The sequence below is a fragment of the Podospora pseudoanserina genome, chromosome 2 (assembly GCF_035222485.1).
Source record: "Podospora pseudoanserina strain CBS 124.78 chromosome 2, whole genome shotgun sequence".
NCBI classification, from domain to species: domain Eukaryota; kingdom Fungi; phylum Ascomycota; class Sordariomycetes; order Sordariales; family Podosporaceae; genus Podospora; species Podospora pseudoanserina.
Window position 1 is genome coordinate 940,631 of NC_085921.1, and position 20,549 is coordinate 961,179.

At 53.8% G+C, this 20,549-nt stretch overlaps 6 protein-coding genes across 6 annotated transcripts; 3 read left to right on the plus strand and 3 right to left on the minus strand.

Annotated features, from left to right (window-relative positions):
- Positions 1–70: 70 nt before the first annotated feature.
- PSD2 (phosphatidylserine decarboxylase) lies at positions 71–4,980 on the minus strand (the record flags this gene model as incomplete). The annotated part of the gene is made up of 4 exons (XM_062943868.1): positions 3,653–4,980; positions 3,493–3,537; positions 373–3,375; positions 71–322 (listed from the first exon to the last, which is right to left on the minus strand). Exons 1-4 carry the CDS (start codon positions 3,815–3,817, stop codon positions 71–73), a joined length of 3,465 nt encoding a protein of 1,154 aa, XP_062802628.1. The 5' UTR covers positions 3,818–4,980.
- Positions 4,981–7,083: 2,103 nt separating this feature from the next.
- QC764_201660 (uncharacterized protein) lies at positions 7,084–8,711 on the minus strand. The gene is made up of 4 exons (XM_062943869.1): positions 7,998–8,711; positions 7,778–7,920; positions 7,481–7,719; positions 7,084–7,424 (listed from the first exon to the last, which is right to left on the minus strand). The coding sequence occupies exons 1-4, from the start codon at positions 8,389–8,391 to the stop codon at positions 7,316–7,318; spliced, it is 885 nt and encodes a 294-aa protein (XP_062802629.1). The 5' UTR covers positions 8,392–8,711; the 3' UTR covers positions 7,084–7,315.
- Positions 8,640–13,388, plus strand: QC764_201670 (uncharacterized protein; the record flags this gene model as incomplete). The annotated part of the gene is made up of 3 exons (XM_062943870.1): positions 8,640–10,809; positions 10,879–11,796; positions 11,849–13,388. The coding sequence occupies exons 1-3, from the start codon at positions 10,721–10,723 to the stop codon at positions 13,386–13,388; spliced, it is 2,547 nt and encodes an 848-aa protein (XP_062802630.1). The 5' UTR covers positions 8,640–10,720.
- A 774-nt stretch (positions 13,389–14,162) lies between these two features.
- Positions 14,163–15,857, plus strand: QC764_201680 (uncharacterized protein; the record flags this gene model as incomplete). Its single annotated transcript, XM_062943871.1, has 1 exon — positions 14,163–15,857. The coding sequence occupies one exon, from the start codon at positions 14,163–14,165 to the stop codon at positions 15,855–15,857; it is 1,695 nt and encodes a 564-aa protein (XP_062802631.1).
- A 287-nt stretch (positions 15,858–16,144) lies between these two features.
- On the minus strand, positions 16,145–17,583 carry NUO24 (NADH:ubiquinone oxidoreductase 24). The gene is made up of 3 exons (XM_062943872.1): positions 17,100–17,583; positions 16,736–17,026; positions 16,145–16,685 (listed from the first exon to the last, which is right to left on the minus strand). Exons 1-3 carry the CDS (start codon positions 17,232–17,234, stop codon positions 16,329–16,331), a joined length of 783 nt encoding a protein of 260 aa, XP_062802632.1. The 5' UTR covers positions 17,235–17,583; the 3' UTR covers positions 16,145–16,328.
- Positions 17,584–18,210: 627 nt separating this feature from the next.
- QC764_201700 (uncharacterized protein) lies at positions 18,211–20,433 on the plus strand. The gene is made up of 2 exons (XM_062943873.1): positions 18,211–19,158; positions 19,216–20,433. The coding sequence occupies exons 1-2, from the start codon at positions 19,093–19,095 to the stop codon at positions 19,891–19,893; spliced, it is 744 nt and encodes a 247-aa protein (XP_062802633.1). The 5' UTR covers positions 18,211–19,092; the 3' UTR covers positions 19,894–20,433.
- The last annotated feature ends 116 nt before the right edge of the window (positions 20,434–20,549 follow it).

Genomic DNA, 20,549 nt, shown 5'->3' on the forward strand with positions numbered 1-20,549 from the left:
TGCCTTTTTCTTTTTTCACTGCCATCGTTGAGAAATCAGCCCTCATTAATTTGTCGAGTGGTAAATAAAATCAGGCGGTTACTGCCGGCCCGTTTGTCGTCCCCAGGTGGGGAACCTTGACTGTCACTTCGCCATCACCCTCCCCGTCCACATCAAGCCCGCTGCCGCTGTCATCGTTCGGGCTCTCCTCCGCGACCTGCCCTTGGATCCTGCGCTTGGCGTCCTGCTTGTCCGCCTCGGTGATTTGAGCGTCGTCCTTGCGCATGTCAGGGGTCCATTGCGGTTCAGAGGGGGCGTGGCCGACCGACATGCCGACACGGACCTGGTCTTGTTAGCAGTTGTTGTGAAACAAAGATGGTGGGTAAAACTCACCAAGGTCTCCAGCGCAGTATTCGAATTGTCCACCAAGTCATCATCAAACACCATCTTTCCACTCTCAAACAGCACCACCAGCGTCGACCCGCCAAACTTGAAGTAGCCCAGCTCATCACCCCTCTTGACCTCGTCCCCTTCCTTCTTTGTAATGACGGTGCTGCCCACCATCATGGCACCAATGCAAATCACCATTACCCGTCCGAATTCTGGGGAGTCAATAGGTACGACAATCCTCACATTCTCGCCGTACACATCCAGCGCCGACCGAATAGCCATTGGGTTGACAGTGTAGTATTCACCTGCAATGGTCTTAGGTTCCCTCATAACACCATCCACGGGGATGTGGAATCTGTGGTAGTCTTGAGGCGCCAGTCTGAAAATACCCAGCGCGCCACCGGCTTCGTAGCGGTGGGCATCTTCAGGGTAGGCATCGCCTAGGAGACGCTTGACGCTGAATTCTCTACCCTTGATCCAGACCTTGGTGGCAATGTCAACGCGGTTAAAAACCACGGATCTGCAATCGGCCGGAGAGACCACAATGCGCGGGTTGTTTGGTGCAGAAACTGGTCTGGCATCAGGCTTGAGAGCGCGGTAGAAAAACTCGTTGAAGTTCTTGAACTGGTCCAGAGGAAGCAACACCTCAGACAAGTCCAATCCGTGGAAGGCGATGAATTTGGGGATTTCGGCCTTGGAAGCAGGGTCGTCATATTTCTTACCCTGCTTAATACTGAGAGACTTGAGCAGCTTGCGAATGCGCTTCTTCTCCATATTGTTGGACTTGAGACCCTTGTACAACAAGCGAATACCAAGACGGACGTAGACGCTCATCTTCTCTTCGTTGATCTGACCGGTGATGCGGTCTTGCACGAGGATGTTGGCAGAGTTGGCACCGAGCTTGTAGCCACCGTAGGAGATCTTGGTGATCACCTTGGAGTACCACTTGCGTTGGGCCTGGCTGGACGTAACGAACCCACCCATCATCAGGTTGTTCACCTGTCGCCAGTCCTGGCTGGCACAGGTGGCAATATGGGTGATGATGTCTGCATCCTTGCGCTTGTTCAAGCGCGGTTGATGGCAGATGGGGCATTCGCGGATCTCTACCACATGTTCTTCGGTGTTGCTAGCATTGAGATCGTCCCGGTCGAGGTAATCGCCCTCTTCGCCTGGAGTCGCCAGCTCTGGAACAGTGATGCTGTCGGTTCCGCCAAGGTCAGATTCGCTCGGTGGCTGGACAGTATCGGGATGCGACTCCTTGCCGGGTATAGGCAGCAGGTTCTTAACCTTTTCGGCGGCATCTGGGAGAATATTCTTCACACGCTCCGCGACACCCGGAGTTCTGACCTTGGACTCAAGCTGGTCCTCCAGGCAGATGACGGCCTCATCCATGGTTAGGTCCTCGACGTCTTCATTATCACCCGCCTTATGGGGGAATCGGAGGAAGAAGCTGTCAATCGTCGACTCGCGCAGGGTCGATCCCAAAGAGTCCAACATGGTGGTCAACTCGACCTTGCTAATAAGTCCGCTCTCGTCGGCGTCGTACTGCTTCAACAGAGCTCTCCAGAACTGTTGCCTGAGTGCGGCGTAAGGCATGTACTTGGCACGGATGTACAGCTGTGGATTATGCTTGTCCTCCCACTTCTCAAGGTTCTTCATCCTGAGGGGAAGTGTGTAAGGGAAGAAATCGGGATCTTCAGTTTCCGGTGAGGCATTCTCAGCCGTGTTCGCCGCGGCCGCAGCGACACCGCCTTCCCCCGGCTGAACGAGTCCGGCGGGGATCGGAGCATTGATAGCGGGTGTTTGAGCGCCCTCAGGCACCTCATGAAGCTGTTGACCAGAGCCCAATGTCGGCGTTGCGACAAGAGAAGATACATTGGTCAAGGTTGACGGATTCTTGGACAATGCAGGCCTAGCTTGCTTGGACAAGCTCTGGGTAGAGTTGGTCCGGGAAAGACCCAGTCTCATAAAACGGGTCCTCTGCGCCGGAGCCGAAAACTCAGCTACTTCCTTCAAGTTGTACAGTCCAGTGGTGGGGTCCGCCTTTGGTGCCTTGGAGATGATTTCCTGTACCGGAAAGTTTACGGAGGCAATGAAATCGTTTCCAGAGTACTTGTCGTGGTCAATGACAGTAAAAGCAAACTGGTACTGCTGTTCGTGGTTCAACACCTGGAAGATCATCTTCTCGTTGAACACGGGATCCAGGTTGTGACGGATCGTCTTGGTCCGGTATGTCTTTTTGCCTAGCGAGGCAACCACAAAAGGATCCATGTCAAAGCTCGTCCTTGTAACGTTCGACTCCGGGGGAAGGTCGGTAATCTTGCAAATCTCCAGGAAAATAATACCAACCACGTCACTACCGCCGTTGATAAATTCGTAGGGGTTTTGCCTCTTTTTGCGCTTCAGCCCCTTGATCCGCAGTCTCCTCCTTCTCTTCTCGGCAGTTTCCGGCTTGGTAGGGTCCTCATCTTCGGGGGTCTCGTCCTCGTAGTCGTAGTCGTCGTCCTCATCGGCGTCGTCGGTTACTCTTCCCCCCAACGAAGGCGCCGGCGATGGCACCTTGCCCTTGGTCGGAGCAAGCACGGGGGTACGGGATGGAGTAGGGGTCAACGAGGCGTCGACTGCCGGAGCAGATTTAGCAATTGCAGCGAACTTCTCGTAGATCTGCTGGGGGCTGGCGTCCTTGTTGGAGGTGTCGAGCAGAGAGAACTGCAGCAAGACCTCGCCCGAAACAACGCCCGTCTTCTTCCCTGGACGCTTGCTCTTCAGCTTGTACCATGTTGGCGGCTGCTCGATCTTTTCATCGGCGAAGATCTCCTCCAGGGCAAGGTCAAACTCGCCCAAGTAGTCCTTCCCAAAGCGATCCTTATCCCAGCAGTTCACATCGAGGAGCAGGCTCTGGATGCCATTGATGGGGAGCTGGCATGTTTCGTTCCATTCCGGGTTCAGTGTCTTCGATTCGGTATGTGTAATGTGCTTCGATTCGCCAAGATTGAGTACGAGATACTGGGCGGGAGTTGCAGCAATCAGCCACCAGTCACTTCCTCACGGGGGTAGAAGGGGGTGCACAATGTGGGATATCTGCAGCTCCTGTGAAATGGATACCGCACTCGATGTACTCACCGGATCCGACGTTCCTCCCCTGTCCTTGGCAGCGAGATCTTTGGCCTGGATTTTCAGCAAGTCAGTATGCGATGCTACTCCTTGGCACCACGAGGGCAGCGATGGTGGTGATGGTGGTGATGGTGGTGATGGTGATGGTGATGGTGGGTGGTCCTCATACCCGTAGAATCGATACCTGCACCACCAGGCCCGTCTCCCTGCGGCCCTCTGGGCTGGCGGAATCTCCTTTGCTGCGCATGGGGCTGGCACTACGGCTGTTCGAAGCTGAGTTGGCGGCAGAGTTGGAGTAGCCCGGCTTCAGACGGTTGGGGATGAAGCGAGCCATTATGCTAAGAGGTGGGTGGGCTGGCGCGGGGTATGCGTGTCTTTATCTACCTTGGCACGATCGTGTAGTAGGTAATCGTTCCAAGATTTATTTTGTTCTTGCAATTGACCCTCCAATCCAATCGAAGGAGGGGCCAATCAATTACGACGTAGGTTCCAAGAGTGCCACTCTCCAATGCTGTGCTGTGCTGTGTTGTGCTGTTCTGTTGCTGTGTTTGGTGGGTGGTGGGTGGTAGGTGGTATGTAATGTTTAAAGCGTAGGGCAGACTCGCAGAGAGCAAGGCAGATCAAAACAGGATGGCTGGCTAGCTGGCTGTCCTTCCCCAGCTTTCCCCTTCTCTCTCTTCTTAGTTTCGAATCAGTGGCGATGATAGGGTGGGACGTGTGCGGGTAGTGGTCCGTCGTCGCAACTTTGGTTGTTGTTGATGGATCCCTCGATGTTCCCAGTAGCTGTAGTGCCCGCACAGTCGACGTCAGGGACCCGATGACCTGGGCGGGAGCAGATCAAAGAGGTACGGATAGAAGCTTGGAGAAGAATGGAGCTGGGAAAACGACGAGGACGTCATCCACCTAGCAACAGGGAGACACGGGGCTTGGGGGCCCAGCTAGGTATTTGTGAATTTGGGCGGTGGAGCTGTGATGGCGGGGCGCTGGTGTGCTGGGCGCGTCCCGGAGGATTGGCGATGCCGAGACCTGCCCAAAAGAACTTTGGACCCGTTCAGCTGCTGGGTCTAGGGGGCGGCTCTAGGCGAAATTGGGGAGTATCTTCAGCGGCTACCAAGCTGTTTTTGGCGGTGCCCACAGTTGACGTTATGTGTGTCTTGGTCGACGAGATATGGCTGGATGGATGGTTTTTGTTTTGGGCTCAACAAAATGAAGGAAAAAACAAGTCAAGGCATCGGGGACGGGCTCGTGTATACTCATGTGTCGTCCGCAGCGAATGCTGTTGGGCGTACAGCCGTCAATCAGCATCTGTCCATTCTCATCAGGCAGGTGGGCCGTCATTCCAACACACCCTGATTGAGGCACCTTTCGTTTGAGATGAATGCTGCTTTTGGAGCTTTGGAGGACTGGCAGATTGGACCACGCGTCGCCCTCGGGTTGCTCCCCCCTTTTAAACGAGCGGGACCGGATATAGCAAAGCCTGATGCTGCGACCAACACAGTACATTTTTCTCAATCAAACACTCTGACCACATCCCGCATGCTGCCCGCATGAACGTGCCTGAAAGTGACGGCTTCAAACCTACACCACGCCTCCTGCAACTTTGCATCAGCCTGGCCCCAGCTGTGGCCGATTGGGGTTTGCGCAACCTGATCGATCGACCTCACAAAGAGTTTCCGAGGGCTCGGGAAAAGGCAGTGATGGTCTCGACCTCCCGGCAATCTGCGTAGCTGTTGCAAACAAAGACACCGTCGCAGCGGTGACCTTCCCGTTCGTCCCAAGTGAGCCCTGGGGCTGGACACAGAAACTGCTCACCATGCCCATTGCGTATACCGTAGTAAAAGCCTCGTGGGGTATTTTTGGGTGCCAGCCTGCCAGCATGCCAGCCCTCGGGGGCTTTGAAACCACACTCTCACCAGTGGCGCAATAATATCTGATTTGTGAAATCTTTTCTACGCCCCCTTTTCAGCCAGATATGCACTCTCACACCCTCCACCAACAAGATAATAATCCGAGCTATCCGCACTCAAGATGACATTTCCATCCAATAGCAACAACTATTCCATAGTCCAGTCAAATGCCATGCTGACCTAATCTCCATTATTTAACTTATGTAACACACAAGTGAACCTATAGACACAAAATGATATCATACCAGCCCAGGTGGAACAGCTCCATCCATCTGCTGCTTCCCGTTGTTAACAACACCGGCCCGATCCCCAGCAACATTTCCGTCACGAACCAGCTCACTAAAAGCCTCAGGCCACCAAAACACCCTCTCCTCCATGGGTGTCATGACGACATACCGCGGCACAGCATTCCGACTCGACACCTTCCTCCACATATCCGCCCTCGGGTTAAACCTCGCCGGCCTTCCCCTGCCGCCCGTCTTCCTCTCATCCTCCTCCAGAATCTCCTCCAGCATCATTTGAATATCAGCAAAGCCCCCAAACGGCAAATACTTGATACCATGCTCAACACAATACCCCTCCAACCTCAACCCCTTCCTCGCAAACAACACATCCGCCTCCCTCGTCGCAGGCAAATCAGAGACCCCATCCCCAATAAACACAATCAACGGCACCTCCTCCTCCTCCTCCTCCTCCTCCTCCTCCTCCTCCTCCTCCTCCCTCCCTCCTCGCCTCCATCATATTCAACCCCTTATCATGACCCAGCTCACTCCCCCCATGCCTCCAAACCGGCCTCCACTCCGACCCATCCTCTGTAATCTCCGCCTCGTTAGCAACAATATCAATGATGGCTGATTACTCCTCCCCCAAAAACTCATCCAGTACCCTTCTCAAAACCGGCTTCAGCCCAGCACTGATGACATGGAATGGGATCCCCTCCCTCAAACAAAACTGGTGAAATCCGGCAAACCCAGGGTCAATTCCTAGCTGTTGGGACATGAGCTCGAACCCGTCATCAAAAGGGACGTTCAAGCTCCCCCACATTTCTGCCGACACGTCTTTGAGGGTGCGTTGCCCCGAGGCGATCTGGGCGTCGAGAAGCTCCCGCTTGGAGGGGCCGCACCTGTGCGTGTTGAAGAGGATGTGGCCTGTGTCTTGGAGGGAGATTGTGCCGTCGAAGTGTGCTGGAGAGTTAGTGTTGGGTTTGGTAAATGGGGGAGGGGAGGAACAGGCCGGAGAAGCAGACAATCTTGCGCTTTTTGTTCGTGGCCGGGACTGCGTCACCTGCCTTGGAGGCTGGGGCTGGAGGAGGGGAGACAGCGGAGGGCACCTTGTTAGTGGTAAATCGAGAAAATTATTGACAGTGAGTTTGAAGGTAGGTGGGCCAGAAGTGAGGACAACCATGAAGAGGAGCAACATTGGAAGTATCCGGATATGCCCCCTCACAAACTAACCACCAGCTTGACTGGCCACCCGGAACCCCGGGGATCTCATCTCTGGCGCTTTAAATCGCTGGATAGCAGCTAACCTGGCAGCTGCGCGCCGGTTTGAGATGGGCCCAAGTTAGGAAAATGCCACGGGCCGAGAGCTACAGCGCGGGTTTCCCCCGTAACGCTTTCCATTGCCGACATTCTTGGGGTAGCTGACTCGCGGTATAGACAAACACCCGTGGAAGAAACGGCCTCGCTGCAAATGCAGGTACAAACTCGCGCGTTTTGCCTCTAGTCCTACTGCAGGAACCAAGCAGCATATTCTGGGCTGGACGAAAGTAGACAAAATTGGTAAATTATCTTCGTTCCTCTATATATCAGCTTTTTAGAGTCCTGTGTCCCTGTAATAATCAAAGTAACCCATGGAGTTTCAAGGAGGGCTGTGGGATATCATCAAATATTTCATAAACTCGCTCGTTTCAAAAAAGCACCAATCTACGCAGAGACCTTGGCGCTGTACTTTGACGCCGCCTTGTCAAACAGATCACTCTTTTCCGCCAGGTCCACCAGGAGAGGGTGCTGAGCGTCTGTGGCTTCGAGAAGACTAAACACAAAGTCAGCATTGATACTGGTTTAGAAGTTGGGCTCCGGGACACATACGTCTTCTGCTCCGCACCATCCTTGCCGGCAATGACGTTCAGCACCAGAAGGTTGGCGATGGCCTCGGCGAACTTTGGCTCCTTTTTCAAGGCCTGGTCGAGAGCAGCTTGGGCCTCTTCTGTTCTGCCAAGGTGAAGCTCGGCAACGGCCTGGGAGACGAGGGACCGGACTGATGATGTAGCGGGTGCTTGCGCGAGCTCCTCAAAGACGTAGAAGGCTTGTTGGTACTTCTCACCGCCCTGCAGCGAACATATCAGTGTGTGACCCTTAGAAGGAAGATCCTGGGGTAGCACGAACCAGCCTCAACCCAACCCAAGACTCTGCCAAGTTCACCAACAAACTGTCCTGCGCCCACCGCCGCGCGGCGGTAACCTCCTTGACTGCAAGGTCATTTCTGTTTTGTTGCAGATGGATCTGCACAATAAGCGCAACGGCGTCCACTGTTCAATCACCACCTCGTCAGTTGTGTCCCTTCAGTCGTTTGCCTGCCGTAGACTGGATATAGAATGTAACCCACAGCTTCCCTGGTGTTGCGAAAGAAGCGCCAAAGCCTCCTCACTCTTGCCCGCAGCCTGCAATACTGTCCCGCCCACAACCTGTACTGTAGTGTTGCCGGCCGCTGACTCTGCGAGCTTCTCGATGATGCCAACCGCCTTGTCGCTGTTCCCAAGCGCTTGCTCGGCCAGGGCAGCGATGGCCTGCAACTCTGGCTCCTTCTCGCCCGTTACGTCGGCGAGGGCATCCTCGGCCTGGCCTAGAGCGATGCGAGCTCGCAGCTGGAGGACACGGGCGGGGAGCTCGTTCTCGGAGGACAGGGTGGAAACACCGTAGTCGACCACTTCTTGGTATTGTCCTTGGTGAAAATGATTGTGGATGTTGATGAGTTCGCCTTCGGCCGAGTAGGGATCCATTTTGGGCTTTGCTGTGTGGTTTTGGGCTGGGAGAAGGTGAAGTGAGTGGTGAAGCTGTTGTCAGTGGCCTCTTTCCCCTGTAGTTTAATTGACCCGACGTGGAGCTTTCCTGGGCGCGGTGGGATGCGCTGCGGAACAAACCGTTGCCAAGTAGGGGGTTGCTTCAGGGTTAGGGTCTGGATGGCCCACCTATGGTTCCCAGCGCCGAAAGCTTTCACTGAGAGCTTCACTTTGGCACTGGAGCTTGGGGCAGCTCAAGAAACAGGCGATCTAACGACATCGACACCGAGAAACTAAGCGATGTTCATCAGTGAGAGATCTAAACACAGTTTGATATCATCGTCGACGACCGATTATACAACATCTTGAAATGTCATAAAGCATTTGAACAATTCCGGCCGAGCATGGAACCTAGAGTTGACTTTGGCAAGCAGCTTACCAACATCACAGCATCGTTGGGCCATATCTGGGTCGGAGATCAAACAAATATCATGCGCCAACCCCCACGACAATATCATTCCTTCTCATTATTTTGACTTTGAATGAAGCTTTCCAACCTCGGCATCTGATCACTCACACCTTCACACTTAATACCAGCATCAACGAGCACCGCCATCGCCTCCTACTCGACATTGGGCTTTGGAAGCTCTGGTGTGAAGGAGCTTACATCGGGTCATCCTCACCATCACTGCCGTCCTTTCGGATAGTTCTTTGGCTCAAATGGCGGCGAGTGGTCTCTCAGCCACACCGTGAACTCCGACGGCGCCGGTCAGAAGGAATCATTCGATGCCTGGATCGCAACGGTTCAAGCAGGCGGTCATCTTAGCTAAGTATAATCCTCTTCATTATCGCGGAATTTACTCCACCGTTCGTCACAAAGCCCGGGTTGCACGACTTGGAAAGTTGAAACAGTTAGACTGTCATCATCATCCCTGCCGTCTCTCATTTCGTTGCTTGCCAACCAGTGCTCTCTCACTCCATCTCCCCCGCACCGCATGAATTTGGCCCAACCCATCCAGTTGGCCAGGTCTTTGAATGGCCAACCCAAGATTCCCTTTTGTCCGCTTTCCTATCCTGACGAGATGCCTCGACGAAAAGAGCTTCTTCAGGTTCGATCGTCATGCCGTGCACACGGCATGGATGATTCAAGTAGCTTTCTTCAACCTCACAAGCCCGATCAAAGGTTCAGTAAAACTTCTTCTCCAGATGCCGTACCATTTCTCTCAATTGTTGGTTGTTCGTTGAACGCTAGCGAGGGGTTGAAACATGAAACTGTTGCTTTCTCAAGGCTTCAAAACTCGCGATGAACCTCGACATGGGACTCCCATGCTTGGAAGAGGAGTCCTTCGGATGTCACAACCGGACCCCTGTCAGGCAAGGTGCGGCAACACCTTGCTCTCTCCATTTGCTTTCGTCAGAAATTCTCCGTCCGATGTTCTTCTTCAGGACTGCAACCTTCCTTCTCACGTCTTTGGATGCTGGTGCTCGGACGTGCTATACTTGTCACCCGCTCTTGCAGCGAAGGGACGTGTTGGAGAAGTCAGCGGTTGGAAACACTTGCTTCCGCTGCAGAGACGGGAGCGATCCTATTTTTGTTGGACCTATCTAGGAAGTTATCAACAAGTGTTGATGATGAATCTATGTACAAGACAAACAAGTTTTGGGCAACATATGCCGAATACAATTCCCATACCGGGCCAAGAGACATAAACAAGTCTGGATGCACAAACCCCTTCTCATAAAAAAACCGGTGTTCATGTTTGATACTTTACCCGTCGTTTCTAAGTAACCCTCCCTGATTGGTGGATATGGAATCGAATCGCAGTGTGGTGGTTACATAGCGTGCCTTAATATAGCACCCCGGTCATGTCCCTTCTTGCCGCAAATGGTCCCCAGTGTCGACAGGGGGCCTTCTTCTGCCAAGGGGTTCTCAAGAAGTTCTTGGGATTCGGGTCTCAGAGTTCGGCCATGGCGGGGATCCCGCCCTTCACCACCAGCCGCCCTATGACAGTGGTATCGTTCGGCGATGGCTTGGGCACACCACGATGGAAGCATACAAAGGGTGGTCATGCCCCCCTGCTGCTCATCCTCGCCTCCGTTTGTTGCTCAAGGATTCTTACCTTGTCGCTCTCTCTCTCTCTCTTCACAAACCCAGGCACAGGTTGTCCAGTGTCATGAATATCTCTTGGGTACTCTCCAACTGTTGATGGATCCTTTCTAATCAAACTATTCTCTTCTCCGCTGCCGGCTTGTATTTTTTCTTGGTTTCCTATGTGTTGTGCTTTTCCTTCTTTTTCTTCTTCAGGGTCAGCATCTTATATTGCGGGACATGGAGATAACCATACCTCCACGAGATCATGGACCTTCGACTTTTCGATATGCGTGGGATGAGAACGGGGAGGTGACACAGATGACAAGGTAAGCTTGACCTTTCTGTTCGCTGTCCAGTCTTCGGATGAAACCTGTCTAACACACACATGTCTCCAGAGTACGAGAGGACCAGCCATCCCCACTAGTCACACCACGACCTATCCCAGGTCGACAAACTATTCAATGGCCCTTCCAGAGCATCGTTACCGAGACGGAAATCGCCTCCCCGACAACGACGACACACTTCCACCATCACCACCATTATCATCACAGACGGGCGACGACAGCTACGACTTGGCGACCATGGCTACAAAGGAGGAGAGATAGCGACGGGCACTCGATAGCGAGGAATTTGGTGCCAGATTACGTCGTCAACTACCTCCGAGGTGAAACACCAGAAACTGTGTCGAAGCGGAAGTATATCCACTATGGGGTGGGCAAAGAGGGGAAACGCCCACTGCCGGGGAGTTCGCATCGGCATCTCCAATCACGAGCGGCCGAGTTTGGAGGATTTTACGATTCGGAGTCTTCAGAAGGGAGAGGGAGCGGTGACTCTGGTGGTGATCAAGAGCGCCTGGGTTTCGGCAACGAGAAACGGCGAGGCGGTGATGGCAGGGCGTTGAGGAATACTCTTCTTGTGGGGTGGAGGGCTGGGGTGGCTTTTAACACGCTGGTCGGGTTTGTGATTTTGATTGTGGGGTTCATCTGTTTGATACTGGCGATATCGAAGGCATCATTGCTTGGAGGGGGTGGTGGGAGACTGGCGGTTTTCACGGGGAGTTGCGCGGCAGCTACGAGGATTGACTGGGGATTGCATGCCGTTGTTAACGTGTTTTGTGTGGTGTTATTGGCGGGGGCACATTATGTGTTTCAGGTGCTGAGCAGTCCGACGAGGGAAGAGGTCGATGAGGCTCATCGGAAATGGCAATGGTTAGATATCGGGGTGCCAAGCTTTCGAAATTTGAAGTTTATTGGGAGAGTGAGGGTGGTGCTGGCGGTTGTGGTTATGGGGGCGGCGGTTGTTACTCAGATAATGTGAGCTTTCCCGGAGAAAACAGAGGGAGAAGAAGAGGCTAACAATCCACAGGTATAATGCGGTAATCTTCACTTCGCAAACAGCGCCTGACTTCAAGGCTGCTGTCGTTACGGATGCCTTCACTCGAGGCGCATCATTCAGCAACGCTACGGAAAACAACAATGGCGGACTGAGCCGACTCGAAATTCTCAGTCTTCAGCGGCAAGCAAGCAGCGACGGCATGGCCAATTTGACGAGATCCGATTGCTTCATTCAACTCGACCGCACCCTCGAGTCCGACCTATCAGCCATTCTGCTTGTTTCCAACATCAACTCGCCTTCTTCGCTTCTCCAAACCGCTGCAGGACCCCGGACCTCGCCATTCAGCTCGATCGTGTCCGACCAGTCCACAATTCGTTACTGTCTCTCCGCTCCTCTTATTCAGCCAAAGACGTGCGAAGTCAACCTCAATGCCTCACTGCTGGGCGTTGTCGCCCTCCTCAACTCCTTTGCGCTGGTAGCAGGCGCCTCCATTCTCTTCAAACACCACTCCCGCTTCTCGCCTCTATGCACCCTCGGTGATGCCATCAATTCCTTTCTCAGGGAGCCCGACACTGCCACCCAGCAGTCCGGCTCACTCCTGTCCAAGAAACAGGACGTCTTGACCGGCCGCTGGGGAGCGGGCATTAACGAGCCAGCCAAATATTACATTCCCACCCACCATTACTGGATCAAATCCGTTTCTTTCACCAACCTCACCACCTTTGTAGCGGTTTGGACGGTTATCGCCTCCTTGGTAATTGTTGCCCTGGCAATATCCGTCTGCCACGATCCTGCGCACCTCCTTACATCGTTTCCGTCAACTCTGCTCGGAGCGAAATCGCTGGTCATGTTTCCGGGGGGTATCCCACCTGCGGGCGCGGCTATCATTACTGCCCTCCCACAACTTGGGCTGGTACTTCTTTATCTCACGACGAACAGCATTCTTACGAGCTATCACTTATCCCACGAGTGCTCACTCTTCGCGGTCTCACCCCGCCCACTTAGACTTTCTTCGCCTTTTCCCCAGGGCCTTCAGACTAGCAGTTTATTTCTCACGCTGCCGCGCCCGCTCTCGTGGCTGCTTATTTTTGGTTTTATCGCGCTGGGCTTTCTTCTCTCTCAATCATTCGTTTTGGTATCGGTCACTACTGGTGACATGACCGCCAACGCTGTCGGCCTGAGCGGTGTCGGGCTGTTGGCTCTGCTCTCGCTGTTGCTCATTCTATTGTTGCTAGTCTTGGGGTTAGGGTTGCGAAAGGCCCCTCCTGCTGGTCTTCAGGGGTGGGAGCTGAAAGGGAACCCTATGGTGCTGGAAGGGGGGAGTTGCTCGGCTGTTGTTGCTGCTAGGTGTCATTATCATCAGTTTTTTGTGCCGGGGGGGAATGGGACGAGGGATGGGACTACGATTAGTGGGGAGGAGAGGAGGAGGGAGCAGAGTATTTGGAAGCAGGAGTTGATTTGGGGGGTTATTAAGCCGGGGGTTGGGATGGAGGTTGGGCTTTGTGGGTTTGGGAGGGGGGAGGCTCAGGATGGGGTGGGGAGGTTAGGGGTGGGGAGGTGTTATGCTTGATCTTTTGACTTTTTGGCGGAGGGTTTATTTGCTTTGTTTTGGGGATGGAGTTTAAAGCGGCCGGTTGCTGCTGGTTTTGGATTGGGATTATCTGGCCTAGGGCTGGGTAATGGGATTGGGGCATGAAGACAAGAGCTGGAACTTGGACTTGCAGAAATGGAGGAATGAAAATGGACAGATACCCCGGAGGATTTCTGCTTATGAACAGAATTTTGACTAGTCGAACATAGATAGCAAATGAGAATGAGAACTCCCAGAGTTACATATCATCTCTTTGTTTCACTACTTTTGCATCTCCGTATGTTGAGATGCTGTGAGCGTTATGCATGCAGCAGCCCGCCGCTACAGACGGCTTATTCAGAATCGAACCAATCCCCTTTCAAGCTCTGCTTTGTCAGTCCACGATTTGGAAAGCTGTCGACAGCCAACAGTAGTCCGAGCCTATCACCGTTGGACGGCTGCACGTTTTCGGCAACAAAAACCCCACCCAGTGACGCAACTCTCCTCCAGAAGCCGAAAGCAAGCGATCCTGGTGAGAGAGAATGCCCTGCCCCAGCACAGCCTCACGTCCAGTTTGGACATATTCCTTCAAGAAGCCCAACTGTCTCATCTTAATCTCATCTTACACTCTAAGCAAAACAAAGTGGGGGGTCAATTGTCTTAGACGCTTACAACCGCACTTACATCAACTCACATGATAGCTTGAGATTACCTACTGAACACCTTCAATTGGACATACCACTTACACTGTGAGGATCAACTCGGCCGGACATCATGGATTCATTCAAACTCCTCAAACGTCGTACGACGGAGCTCTTCAACTCCCTCCCCTCATCACTCCCCGTCATCCAAAGCCCTACCTTTGGCAGCGGCAACAGCAACACCATGAGGGGCACCTGGGAAAAGCTTCAGCTCCCGCCTCTTCCAAGATCAGGCCACACAGCCGACATCGTCGACGGCACCGTCTACATCTTCGGCGGCGGCAACGACAACGACGTCCACACCATCACCCTTCCCGCAAGCGGAGCCCAAGCCGATTACTACACCATCAAGGCCAAACCCGTCAAATCCACCGCCCCTAAACCCAAAGACCCCAACCCCGACGTCCCTTCCATCTCCATTGAAGAAACCCCCAACGACGAGCCCCAAAACCTCTCCGAAATTTCTCTCACCTCCCCTCCTCCTGGGTCAAAAGACAAGGGAAAATCCCCCGCCTCACCCACCTCTTCCCTCCCAGACATCCCCCCTCCCCGCAAAGGCCACGCCTCTGCTGTGATCGGTCACAGGATCTTCCTCTTCGGCGGCTCATCCCCCTCAACCCCCTCCCAACCCCTCAACGAATCCGGTCGCGTCTGGATCTTCGACACCCGCACCCACCTCTGGTCCTTCCTCGACCCAGCCCTAGCCACACCCGCCCATCCCTCCCCTAGGTTCAACCATGCAGCAGTATCAACCCCGAAACCAGACAACTTCTCCCCCTCTTCCCATCCTTCCGGCCATACCACATGGAAAGAATGGGCCCTAGGAACCGACACCACCACCCTCCACGAGCAGGGAATCCCCCAAGATCCCGTGGTGGGTTTCCTCGCGGAAAAAGCGCGTGATCTTGACTCTGAAGGTTACGGGACGTTTATCATTTCCGGTGGTACCCTGCCCTCAGGGGAGGCGTCAGATGAAACCTGGGCGTTTGACGTCCACTCTTCTACCTGGCAGCCTCTCCCTTCTTCCCTTTCCCCGGTGACAGGTGGGTGTAGTCTCGCGCTGGCAAAGAACAGGTTGTATAAGCTCGGCGGCGGGGAGGGTGGTAGTGGCGGTTCTGACAAGCTCAAAATGGAGTATTTATCCCTCTCCCTTGACTCCTTCAACGATGTTGCTTCCGCGGGGGAGGAGGTGTTGGTTACGGCGAAGGGTGGCTGGAAACCTATTCTACCGGGGAAGGAGGATGTGGGGTATAAAACTCCGGACTTGACCGCCGTTCCTCTTGATGACGACGACGACAACAACAGTGCCAGTTTTTGGCCAGCAGCGAGGACGAACGCTTCGTTAAGTGTAGTGACGATTGGTGGTGTCAATGGAAGAGAGTATTTGCTGTTTGCGTTTGGGGAGGACGGGCAAGGTGGGAAGATGGATGATGTTTGGGCTTTTTTGACGCCAAAGTCGGGGCATGAAAAGGGGCGGCATGGGGTGACGGAGGGGAGTTTTGTCAAGGCGCAGGATGCGGTTTGGGATGGGGTGGGGGGGTTGCTTGGTGGTGGGAGGGATAGACACCAGGAGGGGAGGTGGTTTAGGGTTGAGATGGGGGTTGAGGATGAGGAGGATGATGATAGTTTGGATGGGCCCGGGAGGAGGGCACAAGCCGCGATGGCGAGTATTGGGGACTTGGACGAGAGTGGGGTGGTGATTTGGGGGGGTGTTGTTGGACAGGGGGATAGAGTGAAGGGGGATGGGTGGGTGATGAGGTTGAAGTGATTTTTGGTGTGCAGGCCAGTTGGGTACACAGGACACTGGTTCGGACAAGATTCGGTTTTTATTTTACTGTCAGTGATGATTTTTTTTATTTTTTTTAGAGCAAGGCAGCTTCTGTTGGTGGAAGAAATAGTTCCTGCAATGTCAGTTATTGAATGATTACGGGGCTCAATATCGAGCCACCCCCTTGGCATATTTGATTTTGACTTGTCATCATTCATAAGAACTGAAGTTCCAAAAAAACAATTCGTAATGTACGATCATCACAAGCATCGAAGCAAGCAATGTATTCGGGCCGTCCTATATATTCTTGACCCCCCCTTTCCAAGCTGCGAATGCATGTCAACACTTTTTGTACACTCACCCCCTCGTCCCCCTCTATCATCATCACATCATATAATAAGCCCTGTTGTAGTGTGAAAACATCTAGTTTTGTAACCACATAAAATCAAACCACTCCCCCCTCTCTAAAAATTACAAATCCGACCTGGTAGTCTCCACCCCCCAAGGCTCACTCGTCAGGTTCGTCAGTCCCGCGCTATTCTCACAAGTGTCCCTCCCGCTCACAGGACCCGGCTTGGGCGCCTTGCTCGCATCGTTCAAGCTCTCCTTGAGCGCGGTGAGGAGCTGCTTGGTGGTCTCGGGAGTCAGGTCCTCGTAGTACTCGTCATTGATCTGGACCATGGGCGCGTTGACGCACGCCCCCAAACACTCGACCTCGATGAAGGTGAAGAGGCCGTCGGGGGTGGTCTCGCCTTGCTTGATGCCGAGGTGTTCCTTGATTGCCTTGACGATGGCGTCTGAGCCGCAGCCGCCGAGTTGGCAGGGGGTCTGTTATGTATAGTTAGAAATGGTTATTGATAGTGAAGGGGGGGACGTACGGTCGTGCAAGCCTGGACGTGAAACTTGCCCACGGGGGTTCGGTTGTACATGGTGTAGAAGCTGGCCACCTCGTAGACGCGCATGGGGGGCATCTCGAGGATGCGGGCGACCTCGTTCATGACCGAGATGGAGGTGAAGCCGTGCTGACGCTGGCCGAGGTCGAGGAGGGGCATGACGGCTGCTTTTTTGTACTGGGGGGGGTAGCGCTTGAGAATCTCGGTGATGATTTTCTCGTTTTGGTCGGTGAACTTGAAGGGGATGGAGGGGTTGTTGTCGGGGGTGTTACGGTGCTTTTTGTTTTGGAAGTTTAGTCTCCATTCAATATTTATAGCTTGGGAGAAGGGGGAGGGAGGGGAGACTCACCACCATGAGGGTGTCGCTTTGCCTCCTCGCCGACATGGAGATGGCGCGGGTCTGGAGTGGTGACGAGGAGGGGGCAGCCACCCTGCTCACGGAGCGGAGGGCGGTCCGCATGACGGGGGCCAGCTTGCTCGCCATTGCTGCGGTGGTGGACTAGAGGGGTGGTTGAGCAATGGACGGAGGTTGTGGTTGGAGGGGGTGGCCGGCGGCGACGTCGAGGGGGAGGTTATCTTCAGTTTCGGGTTCGTCGTCGTCAATCAATTGACGATTGGCAAGCTCCCCAGTCTTGCTGCTCAATGGCCCGGGACCCACCTTGCGTTGACAATTGGTGGGGTTTGATTGGGTGAAATCGGGGCTTGTGCGGTTTATTCAATTACCCGATTTTATATCTGCGCTCGACCGTTTTATTCAGCATTGGAGCTCATGGAGCTCCAGCATCATTTTCCCTCGAGTTATGTGTAAACACCGTCTACTTATTCCGAACCCCTCTTTTTGCTCGTCAAAAATATCCTTTCAGACCAAAACCACAATCGACTGGAGAACAATGTGAAGCTTCAAGGCCAAGAAGAATTCAGTCCTGAGGTATGCTGAGATGAAGCTTTGAGAGGCTCGCTCCCACCTTTGGTGCCCCTTTGGCCGAACAAGGCGTTCCTTTCCACGCGATGACACGGCCAAATCCAGGCAAGCTCATGCCCAGTCTCCGGCTGGGTTGCTGTCAGCCTTTTGGTTCTCGAAAACGTGGACGACTTAGTGTAATATCCGGCACAGTATGGCATCTATTCAATGCCTCCTCAGCCAAGCAGTCACCGACATTCCTTGTGACCTCCTAAGATAACCCTGAAAGGGGCTGTCTATTGACAGGCCAAGCAAGCGCTTTCAAGCGAACAGACGGCTGAGATTGATTACGTTTTACAGTCTTCTGGAGACCGCCCAGACCTTTTCCATCTACTCTGTTATTGCCTTTCTCTTTTATCCAGCCCTATATATTCTGTCGGGCTCTAATTGTGCCCCCTTGTTTCGACATGCCGCCTTCAATCTATGTCAAGCCATGGCAGCCATGGCAAGCATGCCATCCGATGTCAAGATAACACTAGACTCGACCAGCTGCGAGTGCGCGCCGGGGAGGTTCCATGTATGGTTCGGGAGGCTTTCCGAACGAGCCATCCTTTTTTGACATCACGGAATCTCTCAGCTTTGATTGCGACGGGGTGACGGCCTGCTGCTCTCACATGAGGGAGACACCCCCTTCCCGGGTTTGGGATGTTTTCTTTATTACTTCCATCAATCGCAGTCAGTCAAACCGTATCGCTTAATGCAACGCGTTGGATGGGTTTTTCCGTCGGGCGGCAGCCATGGCTTCCGTGGTATTGCAGACGACCTTTGAATATCAGATCGACAACAACATGGCTGTGCCGGACCGGCCGTCAGAGATATCTTATTCGCCAGACGGCTCAACTGGGACAGTCTCCGTCTCGTTCCTATTTAGGACAGTGGTCATCCGGCCGTACTCTCTCGCAGTCCAGGTGACTGGGGCGGGATACTGCCTAAAGTCCGGAGCCAAGGGGCGGGTACGGCATTGAGACTGGCGAGCGCCATTGCGTGGCTGCCGTCCAATCCATTTACCGCGAAACGCGGAGGGCAATCTATCCCCAGTTTATCTGAATAGATTGACCTCCTGTTCAAGTCCGGGGCCCCGCGAAAATATCGACTACCGACACGGCCGGCCGCCTGTGCCTCTTCCCAGTCCATCGCTACCCAGCCATGGCCTTGGTTGGCTGGAATAGGGATGCCGTCATCTACAATTTAGGTGCAAGTCTTGACATGTCCGGGACTTAGGAATTCGGTGCCTTTCTCGGGCGAACAGACGGGAGTAGGAGGCTCAAGAATGGCATAAATACAAAGGGGGCGACCGCTGGTAATCGAAAACCTTCCTAGAGTCACATCAAGGCAACCTACTTGACAAGTCCTGGACACTCAGCCCTGACTACACGCCACCATGAAGTTCTCCTTCGTTGCCCTCCTGGCCTGCGGCCTCACGGTCAATGCTCACGCTATCTTCCAGGTATGTCAGCACCAGTCACCATCGAGGCAGGAGTCGTTTTCATGCTGACAATCAAGACAGAAAATCTCAGTCAACGGACAAGATAAGGGTCAGCTCACTGGCATCCGTGCTCCCAACAACAACAACCCAGTACAGAATGTGAACGACCAGAACATGGCCTGCGGACAGCCCGGCTCCAAGTCCAACACGGTTGTCAACGTTAACGCTGGTGACCGTATCGGTGCCTACTTTGGGCATGTCATCGGCGGAGCCCAGTTCCCTAACGACCGAGACCATCCCATCGCTGCCTCTCACAAGGGTCCCGTCCAGGCTTACCTTGCCAAGGTCGACAATGCTGCTACTGCCAGCTCCAACGGCCAGAAGTGGTTTAAGATCTGGCACGAAGGCTTTGATCAAGGTAGCAGGAAGTGGGGTGTCGACACTGTCATTCAGAACCAAGGCTGGACGTATTTCAACATCCCGCAGTGCATCGCGCCGGGCCAATACCTCCTGCGCGTTGAGCTTTTGGCTCTCCACTCGGCCAACCAGCAAGGCCAGGCTCAGTTCTACAAGTCTTGCGCTCAGATCAACATTTCGGGCTCGGGCTCCTTCACTCCTTCTCAGACCGTCTCTTTCCCCGGTGCCTACCAGGCCAACCACCCCGGTATCCTCACCAGCATCTACGGTCTCACCGGCCAGCCCGACAACGGCGGCAAGTCGTACAGCATCCCGGGCCCTGCTCCCATCTCTTGCTAAGCTTTTGAGCCGCAGCTTGGCTTCTCCGAGAAACAAACATGATCCTCGGCTTGTGGGGACGGGTGAAGAGGAAACCCCAAGTGTCCAGCAAAAGATAATGGCGACTGGGTGGGTGGGTGGTTTGTGGGCAGGTGTGTGTATCTATAGGTTATTATAAGACGGTCATACGTTGTGTGAGATATCCGCATGCATAAACAGCATCGTGCATCATGGAGGAACAAGCAGACACTACAATGATCCACAAGCCAACTGCAAGGTCCGAATTCGTTTCCACAGTGACCTTTTCTCGCCTCGGCGCCTTTCTCGCAAGGCGAGGAAGCGGGCCTCCACAATGACATGGAAGCTTCGGATGCATCGCCATGCTTTTTCCATGCAAAATTGTTGGAAAAGCACGAGCCAAGTGGATGAAGTCTTGGGACCTGCAGGCGGGCTCTCCCGTAGGAAAATGTATGTGACATTGCTACCATTAGTCAGGGACAGTTCGGGTTTTCTCGGTATATTCTGATATTTGGGATCGACGGGCACCGGGTGATGTTTGCTGACTCTTGTCCAGTTGTTGATGTGTTTCTTCTCACAGCCGGCACCTGTGAAAAGTGAACGGTTGGCGCCGCACAACGTGCATGACACCTGCAGGAAGCCAGCCAAACAGCTTCCAG

What these genes read in the sequence shown, in the direction of transcription:
- QC764_201700 (XM_062943873.1), top strand. Translation starts at nt 19,093, where the DNA reads ATGAAGTTCTCCTTCGTTGCCCTCCTGGCCTGCGGCCTCACGGTCAAT. An exon ending in ATGCTCACGCTATCTTCCAG is followed by an intron (nt 19,159 to 19,215) that starts GTATGTCAGCAC and finishes TGACAATCAAGA; the next exon opens with CAGAAAATCTCAGTCAACGG.
- QC764_201660 (XM_062943869.1), bottom strand. Translation starts at nt 8,391, where the DNA reads ATGGATCCCTACTCGGCCGAAGGCGAACTCATCAACATCCACAATCAT. An exon ending in CTTGGGTTGGGTTGAGGCTG is followed by an intron (nt 7,720 to 7,777) that starts GTTCGTGCTACC and finishes TGTTCGCTGCAG; the next exon opens with GGCGGTGAGAAGTACCAACA. An exon ending in GATGGTGCGGAGCAGAAGAC is followed by an intron (nt 7,425 to 7,480) that starts GTATGTGTCCCG and finishes CTTTGTGTTTAG; the next exon opens with TCTTCTCGAAGCCACAGACG.
- NUO24 (XM_062943872.1), bottom strand. Translation starts at nt 17,234, where the DNA reads ATGGCGAGCAAGCTGGCCCCCGTCATGCGGACCGCCCTCCGCTCCGTG. An exon ending in AAAGCGACACCCTCATGGTG is followed by an intron (nt 17,027 to 17,099) that starts GTGAGTCTCCCC and finishes CAAAACAAAAAG; the next exon opens with CACCGTAACACCCCCGACAA. An exon ending in ACGTCCAGGCTTGCACGACC is followed by an intron (nt 16,686 to 16,735) that starts GTACGTCCCCCC and finishes TATACATAACAG; the next exon opens with ACCCCCTGCCAACTCGGCGG.